Source organism: Littorina saxatilis, linkage group LG2, assembly GCF_037325665.1.
Source record: "Littorina saxatilis isolate snail1 linkage group LG2, US_GU_Lsax_2.0, whole genome shotgun sequence".
Lineage (NCBI taxonomy): Eukaryota > Metazoa > Mollusca > Gastropoda > Littorinimorpha > Littorinidae > Littorina > Littorina saxatilis.
In genome coordinates, this window is record NC_090246.1 from 81,014,735 (window position 1) to 81,025,342 (window position 10,608).

At 43.2% G+C, this 10,608-nt stretch overlaps 1 protein-coding gene and 2 non-coding genes across 3 annotated transcripts in view; all 3 read right to left on the reverse strand.

The window, feature by feature from the left end:
• Positions 1-3,843, reverse strand: part of LOC138954457 (uncharacterized) — a 31,079-nt gene extending 27,236 nt beyond the window's left edge. Inside the window, exon 1 of the mRNA XM_070326305.1 lies at positions 3,765-3,843. Within this exon, the coding sequence (XP_070182406.1) occupies positions 3,765-3,843 (79 nt within the window). The remainder of the gene's footprint in view (positions 1-3,764) is intronic.
• A 922-nt stretch (positions 3,844-4,765) lies between these two features.
• Trnam-cau (transfer RNA methionine (anticodon CAU)) lies at positions 4,766-4,862 on the reverse strand. The gene is made up of 2 exons: positions 4,826-4,862; positions 4,766-4,801 (listed from the first exon to the last, which is right to left on the reverse strand). It is a non-coding gene; the product is annotated as a tRNA-Met (tRNA).
• A 4,158-nt stretch (positions 4,863-9,020) lies between these two features.
• On the reverse strand, positions 9,021-9,117 carry Trnam-cau (transfer RNA methionine (anticodon CAU)). The gene is made up of 2 exons: positions 9,081-9,117; positions 9,021-9,056 (listed from the first exon to the last, which is right to left on the reverse strand). It is a non-coding gene; the product is annotated as a tRNA-Met (tRNA).
• Between the last annotated feature and the right edge of the window lie 1,491 nt (positions 9,118-10,608).

The following is a 10,608-nucleotide window of genomic DNA, read 5'->3' on the forward strand; positions in this document are numbered from 1 at the left end:
CTCTCTCTCTCTCTCTGAAGTTTTGTGACTTGCATGCTTTTCTTGAGGTGCAACATTTCACTGGCAAAAGTGGCACGACAGTTACGAATTTCGTTTTCTTTTTTACGAGGCTTTCCAGGTGTGTTTTTTTTTTCTCAACATTGTTGAGAGGAAAAAGCTATGTACAGTTGTTTGTCGGTCACTAAAACGGTTTATTTGCATGATTGGCAGGACACAGTTGAAGTTCAGTGTTGCGACTTTTGGTGGTAAATACTAAAACATTCATCCTTTGGGAAACATTAATTCCCAAGAACAATAAAGAAAGAGTTTTAAAAAAGGTTTTACGCCAATTACAACAATCAATAACAGAGCGTTGTCGTTAACCATATATTATAACTTTTTAAATGTATATCTTTGTCATTCATAGATGAAAAGTATCATTTTTTTGATAATGTGTGGAGACATCATTTCTGGCCCAAAAAAACATATTATCTAAATTTAATACAGGGTGACCAAAAAATGCAACCCACACAAATTATAATAACTTCTACACCTGTGGACAATAGTGATAGCGGCCGTTGTGTACTTTCAAAAACAATTATATATTTACTTTTTCTCACATCACAGACCAGTTTACGAATCAGTGAGGCTGTGAGACAACACTGGCGAATGTAATAAATTATCCAAAAAACACGATTCTCACAAAGGCTTTCCGGAAATAATCCATGACCAAGCCTCTTGTGAGCCCCATCCTCCGGCCATCGGTCAGGCAAGCGTGACGAATTGCATAACGTGGTCAACAAGCTGCTGTCTAATGTCCGTAATGCGGAACTGGAGGCTCAAGTGATTTACTCAGCGACGTGGCCAATGGATTTTCCGGTTTTAGCACGGCGAAGAATAAAATACCTTGGGGTATCTCATCGGTTTGTTCTGATGACCGGTGACAGCCTTTTGGTCAGCGCTTGACAGTGGGAGGAGACTTGCAATGACCTGAAAATGAACAACATTCGAACATGGCTGACAGTAGCTTCAGTGTCGGACCAAAATACAACAAATGCAACTCAGTACATGGCGCGGATGTGCGCTTTTGGTTTGGGTGCTAGTCTGTCCGTGCTTTTGGTTTGTAGTGTGTGTGTGTGTGTGTGTGTGTGTGTGTGTGTGTGTGAGTGTGTGTGTGTGCGTGTGTGTGCGTGCGTGCGTGCGTACGTGCGTGTGTATGTATGTGTAGTGTGTGTGTATGTGTAGTGTGTGTGTGTGTGTGTATGTGTATGTGAGTATGTGTGACTGTGTGTGTGTGTGCGTGTGCGTGCCTACGTGCGTGCCGCGTGCGTGCATGCGTGCGTGCGTGTGTGTATGCGCGTGTGCGTACGTGCGTACGTACGTGTGTGTATGTATGTGTAGTGTGTGTGTGTGTGTGTGTGTGTGTATGTGTGTGTGTGTATGTATGTGTATGTGAGTATGTGACTGCTTGTGTGTGTGTGTGTGTGTGTATGTGTGTATGTGCGTGCCTGCGTGCCTACGTGCGTGCATGTGTGTGTGCGTGCGTGCGTGCATATCAGTCTGTCTGTCAGTCTGTCGATGCCCGGTAAATTGCACAACACAGCCAACAACAGACCCTCTGTCCGATGGCCGTTGCCTCGTGAGATTGGATGTTTAGTTCTTGCTAGACTTGATACACTGTGGGCTGTAGCCGGATTTTCTGTTTTTTGGCGCAGAAATACTTTATGGTATCTCATCAACTGTTTGTTCTGATAGCGCTGGCGGCCTGGTGGTCATCGTTTGACCGTGGGAACATACCTGGCGATGACCTAAGGAGAGAACGATAATGTCAAATATTGTGTTTGCATGTAATATCACATCAGTGCCAAGCAGCATGGGATGTTTATTATGGTTGCGCTTTTAATGACAACTTTAATGAGCAAACTACATGTAATTAACTAATTTGTTAGCCTCAAAATGCTCCTTAAATGCAATCACATGCTCCGAACAGAGTCAAAGATTGCTTGACCAAAATGTCAGTCTATTTGTAAGAAGAATGATGTCGAGACAGTGCCGCCTCAACTTTTTCTAAAAGCCGGATACGACGTTATCAAAGACATTCATCGAAACAAATGGAACAAATCTGGGTGTATCCCTTGGGAGAATTAGTACAATTTCAGGAAAATGTGTCGATTAGTTTTCTTTGAATCGATCCACACATACACACTCAGACACAAAGTCACACAGTCACACTACTCTATCCTCGTCTCAATCCCTGGTCTATGTTAAAACATTTAATCAGAACTTGACTAAATGTAAAAAGGATGACGAAATAAATCTGGCAACAGCGACGATAGAGCATGCAATGACTCTTCCCCTGGTACAAGTTTCGCTAAATACATGGGGTGTGTGTTAGTGTTTGTTTGTTGGTTTATGCGTGCGTGCGTGCGTGCGTGCGTACGTGCGTGCATGTGTGTGTGTGTGTGTGTGCGCGTGTGACTGTGTGTGTGTGCGTGTGTGTGTGTGTGTGCGTCCCTGTCCGTCTGTATGTATGGGTAGTTGTTTGTGTCACAGTGACTGAATGACACTGTTAATTTCTTCAAATCGTGCATAATTTGATTAATGTGTGTACCTGGCACATTTTCCCCAACGTGAGACAATGCAAATCCAGACAATCCATCTGCACACAAGAACAGAAAGCAGCACAATCCGTCTCTGTCTGACATTAGCACCCTCTCACCGGAAGTCGTTGAAACACTTCCGGATCTTATGAAGACCAGTCAATGGCACGTTGTCCTCCTTAATGACGTTGCTAAGCGTCATCATCTGTCACTCAGCGGAAAGTGAAGACTGCCCGCCAGCTGAAAACACACCGTTTAAGATCAATCTTAAGTAAACAGTATTGTAATTGCAACATGGTGGAAACTCTAAAAGGTTTGTCCAGTGAAAAATTGGTCTTTTAATTGACAAAGCTCAGAAAAATCATTCATGAGGTTTTGGAGATTGTGTTTTATATTTTGCATCCTCCGACATCATGGGCGAAGTTAACCAATATGTCGCAACATTGTAAGAATCATGCAGTTACAAACATCCGGTCATTGTTTTGTTTTTCTGTTTTTTCTTTGTATCACTGAATCAGCTAATCGGAATCTTTCGTCAGTCAGTGAAGTGTGTGCCTTGCCTATCAGCATCTTCTGGTGACAACATTGCCTAACAGTAAAAGGAAAGTATTTGTGCATTGTATCACAGCCGTATAATGTTCAGCTAATTATCGTTCTGTCTTTTTCAACGTCGCCCAGCAAAGCGATTCTTCGGTCAGTCGTGAACGAGCTTTATATTTCTCTCGGGGCGTGCTCTTGACCTAAGATATACCGCTGGTAAACCGGCACAATCATGAATCAAGTAAACAACATGTTCACAGTATGGTACTGTTCATTCGGCATTCACTATCTCTTCAACCGACGCACCTCAGTAGGGGTATTCGTCAGTCACTGAAGAGTGTGATTTTTTCCTGGGAGCATCTTGCAAGAACGTATCGCTCTAAATCGCCCAAAAGTACCAACATCGCAGTGAAACAAGATGGTAAGCTCAGCAAGCTCCCTCTCTATGCCTGGGAGCGGCCTTTGAGACAATGATCATGCCCGTTGGTAAAACTCGCCTGGAAGCAAAAAACTTAAGCACAGCGGGACAACTGATTAGTCAGTATATTCTCAGTTCAGCTCAGCAGGTCAGTTTATGGAGCGTGTTGTATGCCATTGGAGAATCCGTTGACATTCAGCTGGTGAACGTCAACCTAACGAACCAACGTGCAGCGTAGGCCAGAATCCCGTAGCGCAGAGTTACGTCGCCGTGAAGAACATCTGATCTTACACCTTTGACAGCCATCTCCGCTCTACCTGTTAACAAGTAAGCTAACCGGTCCAAAGCGGACGTGAAACTCCAAAAGTCCGTCAGTGTTACGTCACTGATGGTCATCTCAGCTCATGCTGGTCTCGGTAATTTGTTCAAGTAGCAAATTGACACGTGTGGAAAACGCTGCGTGAGGATCTCTCCCCCCGCAGTGTAGAAACAGATCATTCAAAGCTGAAGGGCCCAATGTCCTTAGAAAGCCTTTTAAAATCATGCTGTTAAATTGATCTGAAGCATCCCCCAGTTTTAAACAAAAAAGTAGCCCGCTCACACTTTTGTTGTTTCACGTTTGTTGACAAACAATATGGTTCTATGTTATGGAAACGTTGTGTGTCTGTCCGTGTGCGTGAGTGAGTGTGAGTGTGTGTGTGTGTGCGTGAGTGAGTGTGTGTGTGTGTGTGTGTGTGCGCGCGTGTGTGTGTGTGTGTGTGTGTGTGTGTGTGTGTGTGTGTGTGTGTGTGTGTGTGTGTGTGCGTGCGTGTGTGTATAAAGCGATTAAGAGAACACTACTGGACCGATCTTCATGAAACTTGACATGAGAGTTCCTGGGTATCATTTTTTCTTCTTTTTATTTTTTTAGATAAATGTCTGTGATGACGTCATATCCGGCTTTTAGTGATAATTGAGGCGGCACTGTCACGCCTTCATTTTTGTTGTTAAATCAAATTGATTGCAATGTTGTGCTTTCCTTTCAATTGCTCATTTGCAACAACAACAACAAACAACAAAATCGGCACGCCTTCCTCCCTAGGCTAAACGGTCATAACCCCGACCTCAAACCAACAGGGAACGCCCCTCATCAAAAAACGAGGGAAAGCATAAAGCCTAGTTATCATGCGAGCATGTAAACAAACACTAAATGAAAAGTAGCTTATAATGTAACAACAACAAAAAATAATGCCCCGAGTGAGGATCGAACTCACGACCTTCAGATCGCTCAGTTTTCGTTTACCGTGATTATGAGACTGACGCGCTACCTACTGCGCTATCGAGGCACACATTTTAAAGCTAAAGCCCTTCACTTGATATCAGGTTCAGACGGGCGTGATGGCCAAGTGGATAAGACGCCGGTGTGACGTTTTCATCTTTCGCCGTGTTGATATTTCGCTTCTCGGCCTCGTTGATCTAGTATAAACTCTACACTGAACAAAAAAACATCTTTCGCCGTGTTCATATTTCGCTTCTCGGCCTCGTTGATCTAGTATAAACTCTACACTGAGCAAAAACACACCCTTCGATAGTACTGAAGAGCGACCTTGTGTACCTTACATTCATGGGGCCAAATTTGTCCAACCAATTTGTTTTATTTAACTTAGAAATTTGATTCATCCTAAAAATGTTAATGCTAGCAAGGCGGGGGGACCAGATGGGATGATGCCCAAAGTTTTAAAACTATGTGCAGAGCAACTTAGTTATATTTTTTCAGTCATTTTTAACATGTCGCTTGGAGCTAGCAGGGTACCGGCCCTATGGAAAACTTCATGCATTGTTCCTGTGCCAAAGAAAAAGACTGTGATAACCATGAATGACCTGAGACCTGTGGCACTTACTTCTGTTTGTATGAAAGTCTTTGAGAGAGTTGTTTTGTTCAAACTGAGTGATTGTGTGAAAGATTTTATTGATCCATGTCAGTTTGCATACAGGAAAAACAGGAGTGTTGATGATGCTGTGTTGAATGTTTTAAACAAGATCTACTCTCATTTAGAAAAGCCTGGCTCTTATATTCGCTTGATGTTCTTTGATTTTTCCAGCGCTTTTAATACTATACAGCCTCATTTAATGGCGGAGAAGCTTTTTAGCATGAATGTCCCAGCAGCCACCATCCTCTGGGTTATGGACTACCTGACAAACAGGCCACAGTATGTTAGGGTGGGGGGGCAATCCGTTTCAGACACAATCTGCACAAACACAGGGGCACCACAAGGCACAGTACTCTCACCTTTTCTTTTTTCTCTCTACACAGCAGATTTCAGAAGTTCTAGTGACTCCTGCCCCATAACCAAGTTTGCTGACGACACTGGACTGACCGGACTGCTGACTGTTGACGACGACTCTGACTACAGGCAGGAGGTAGATAGGTTTGTGGGGTGGTGTGAAAACAACTATTTAGAGCTTAATGTGGGGAAGACAAAGGAAATGATAATGGACAACAGGAGGGGGGAACATGTACACAGGGAGATAGTGATCAAGGGGGAGGTCGTAGAGAAGGTAGAGCAGTATAAGTATTTGGGGGTGATTATAGACAATAAGTTGACATGGAAACCAAACTCTGATGCCCTTGTGAAGAAACTCCACTCTCGCCTGTACTTTTTGAGAAAACTCAGGTCTTTTAACATCAGACAAGAAATCCTTCAGATGTTTTACACTTCAACCTGCAATAGTGTGTTGTACTTTGGCTCCGTGTGTTGGGGTGGCAACATCAACAAGCAAGACAGGGATAGATTAGATAAATTCATCAGGAAAGCAAGTGGGGTGGTTGGGAGGAAGCAGGACAATTTCACATCAACACATGAACGACGACTGACTGACAAGGTACAGAAGATTTTGGCTGACGACTCGCACCCACTCAGACCGGAATTTGACAGTAGACGGACAGACAGGAGCAACAGATTCAGACAACCAACCGCAAGATCCACACGCTACAGAAATTCGTTCATTCCATCTGCAATTCACATCTTCAATTCTCAGGTGGGGCGGTAGATGCTGGTGTTGTCGCTCTGATGTACGGGGTCAGTGTTCTGTATTGTTTCAGTATTGTTGATTTTGTTTTGCATTCTACTCTCTTAGACAATATGTGATAACCGGCAAGGTGCTGACTTTCTTTTGTGCATTGTTGATGGTGAATGCATGTTAATTTATTTTTAATATACTTTCTTATGTGATAACCAATGTACTATATTTTCTCAGGACAAAGAACAAATGTTTATTTTGAATGTTTTATGTATGTTATTATTACGGACACAAACGCTCAGCAATGTAATTTCTCTTTTAGAGATTAATAAAGTTATTGTATTGTATTGTATTGTATTGTATTGTAAAAATGTTTTCCTTCTTACTCAAGGGACGTAACCGATCAGTACACGTTTTCGAAAAATTCGATTTTGGGGGTGAAATCTATTAAATTTTACCACCAATTTTTTTCACATGCAAGAAACTGACATGCTTTTCGTCCATAAATAATTTCACTTCTTAATTTTACCAGGAAACAACATTTCAGTCTTGAGTATATGTCGAGGGGGAAATATGTACACAGGCGAAAGATGAAATCGTGACGCCGGCCTTTCATGCATATGTGTGCTCGAACCTTGGCCGCGCCTGGTGTGGCCTGTTTGTTCCGATCTCACAGGTCAACTTATGTGCAGAGTTGCTAATGGCTTATTCCCCTTCGCGTGTACACCCAAGTACAAGACCAAGTGTGCACGGACAAGATGTCAGAGTTCGGTGGGTAAAAGAGAAGGTATCGCTATAAATCGCCCAAAAGGACCAGGTCCGCTCAGCACGCTCCCTCACGTAAGTCAAGAGTGTGCTGTGCCTTGGAGCGGACGTTCAGACAAAGGTCAGAGTGATAACAATCGCCTTGAAGCACACAACATGAGCACAGGGAAACAATTAGTAAATATAATCTCAGCTCAGCAGAATCCTAGGTAAATCAATGTAGCGTATGTCATGACTTGCTGCGACTGTTGCGACAATGAACACAAAGCACGAGCACACGGAAACTATTACCAGTATTAGTCAATATGCTCACAGCTCAACTCAGCAGGATCCACGATCAGTCAATGCAGCGTGTTGTATACCTTGGGGCGCCCTCTGGTGTTCAGCTAGTGATCGTCAACCTAAAAGAATCAACATCAATGACGATTGCAGCGTAGCGAGAATTCCGTAGCGCAGAGTATAGGGTCACCCAAGGCGATTTCGCCGTGATGACACTGATGTACACCTTAACCTTTGACAGTCATCTCCTCTCTATATGTCAACAGATAATAATAGCCAACTGGTCCAAAAAGGACGTAAAACTCCAAAGTCAGCCAGTGTTACGTCACTGAGAGTCATCTCAGCTCATGCTGGGCCCATATTCAGGAAGACTCCGACAGGGGTTTTGTCGGTACGAGAAACAGAAAACTTCCGATAACCCCCCTATTGTGGAATTCATGAATCACCGATAGCGCCTATCGTAGGCACTGTCCTACGATAAAGTTAGAGGTGCCCATCCCTACCGATAAGCACTGTTGTCGGTACGATAATTTTGATTTCAAGATGGCGGCCATCAGTTTGCAGCGTTACCGTGAAAGAAGAAACATTCTAAGACATACGAGTTTGGCCGGGACGGGATACATGCACAAATTCATATTCCGCATGCACGATATTTTGCAGTTGACTGTTGACGGATGTGATAACTGACAACATTTAGTTTGCGAACAGAATGGGTGCCTAGCCTCTTGTCTCGCAAGTGATACTCGCGGTGCGGTTTCACGCGTCTGGTGCAATTGAAGATGTTTGCGTGGCGCCGATTTGGTGTGAGCCAGCCATGGTCAACCAGCCACAACAAGCGGAGCCTTGACAGGGCTCAGCTGCTGCGGCAGGCGCACGCGCAGAGCGACCGTAAACAAGGGAATCCCCCCCCCCCCCCCCCCGCTAGCTATGTGGGAGGCTGTCCGATGCCTGTGAATTCGGCAGCGCGACAAAAGTTGTCGGACCGAGAGCTATCAAACTTCGGGGCGCTTGTCGTACCACATGCAGTCGATACCGCCTTGCATACGCTCCCTGGTCTCGGTGATTTGTACAAGGAGCAAAATGACACCTGTGGAAAACGCTGCGTGAGGATCTATCCCCCCGCAGTGTAGAAACAAATCATTCAAAGCTAAAGTGCCCAATGTCGAAAGAGAGCCTTACAAGATCATGCTGTTCAAATTAAATTAACTGTATTATCTCACATGAAGAAATTGTTAATAATTATTATCGAATACATCCTCCAGTTTAAAAAAGTAGCTCGCTCACACTATTTCTCTCACGTTTGCATAAATGTGGGTCCATGTGATGGCAACACTGAGTTTTGTTTTTCCGTGTGTTTGAAAGTATAGTTACCATGCGCGCATATGAATATAAATTACAATCAAAAGTAGCTTATAATGTAACAACCACAACAAAAATAATGCCCCGAGTGAGGATCGAACTCACGACCTTCAGATCGCCCAGTTTTCGTTCACCGTGATTATGAGACTGACGCGCTACCGACTGCGCTATCGAGGCACACATTCGAAAGTTATAGTCCTTCACTCCATAGCAGATCCTGACGGGCGCAATGGCCTAGTGGATAAAACGCCGGTGTAACACGAGAAAATTACTCACACGAGATTTTTACTCCGGAGTAAACATTTCGTACGAAAAAGTTACTCCCTTTACGAAAAAAAGCACTCCCCCATTGCACGAGAAAATTACTCCCCAAGACAGGTGAGTTCCGAGTAAACATTTCGTACAAAAATGTTACTCCCCTGACGAATAAATAACGAATAAATTACTTCACCTCAACACGAGCAATTTAACTTCCCATGCCAGGTGTACGATATTTTTACTCCCTTGTCCCCTTGTTAGTCCTGGTGGTGGAAGGGGTGGAAGGAGGGTAGCGCGACATTCGTGTGCGCGAGATCACTTATTGGCATTATCCCTTCGCCCGCATCCCATTTTTGCGTATGAGATTTTTACTGGAAGTAAAAAAAATGGGGAGTAAAAATTTCGTGGAGGGAGTAATTTTTTCGTGCCTTGGGGAGTTCTTTTCTCGTACAAAAAGTGTACCGTACTCGGAGTAAGAATTTCGTACGAAATATTTACTCCGGAGTAAATTTTTCGTGGAGTAAAAATGTCGTGTTACACCGGCCTCCCGTGCGAAAGGTTTCGTGTTCGGTTCCCGGCCGCGCCTGGTGTAGTTTGTTCCGATCTTCCATGTCAACTTATATGCAGACCTGCCTTATTAGGCCACAGAGCAAACTTGGCTAGCTACCATATCATTACATATTTACAAAGAAAACACATAGAAAAACGATTTAGAAAAAGGATCTCCTCGTGTCTTATCTAAAAGATATGCGTCACTAAAAGTGTACTGTTTTCCAATCATTCACCTTGATTTTCATTTTTGACAAATTCGGAGAAAAAAAGATGTCCCCCTCAAAAATCTATTTTATAAAAAAAAAACTAGGAAGACAAAGTGTGTTCAAATCTTAATTCCTTGTGTTGATTAATTTTTGAAGGATATAACCAAGCAATGCTATTGTTTTAAAACTGTTGCTTTAAAATGTTCTCCTTTGATCCCCCTTGCACAGAACACTTGTTTCCACTATTTGTTTTTAAGTTGGGGGTATTGTTAAAGGAATGTCAAGAAGAATGAATTTGAAATCACTGCAAACAGTCCTAGATATCCGTACAATAACAATACAATGGTGCTTTAAGTCATCTTATAAGTGACAAATGAAAAAAGAACAGTTCTTGACACTCAAAAGTCGCACCCAGAAATCGTTAAATGTGTGTGCTTACAGTTACACTTGAACATAACAATGTCAATGTAGCGTCTGTTGCGACAATAATCCTGTTGGTACAGATCGCCTTCAAGCCCAAAACACGGCAAGGCAAGGCAAATATTTTATTTCAAGAAACCCCATGGGGAGGTACATGAAAACAAAACAAAAATACAAGAACAAGAAAGGAAGAAAGAAATGCCGGTGTAACACGAGAAAATTACTCCCACGA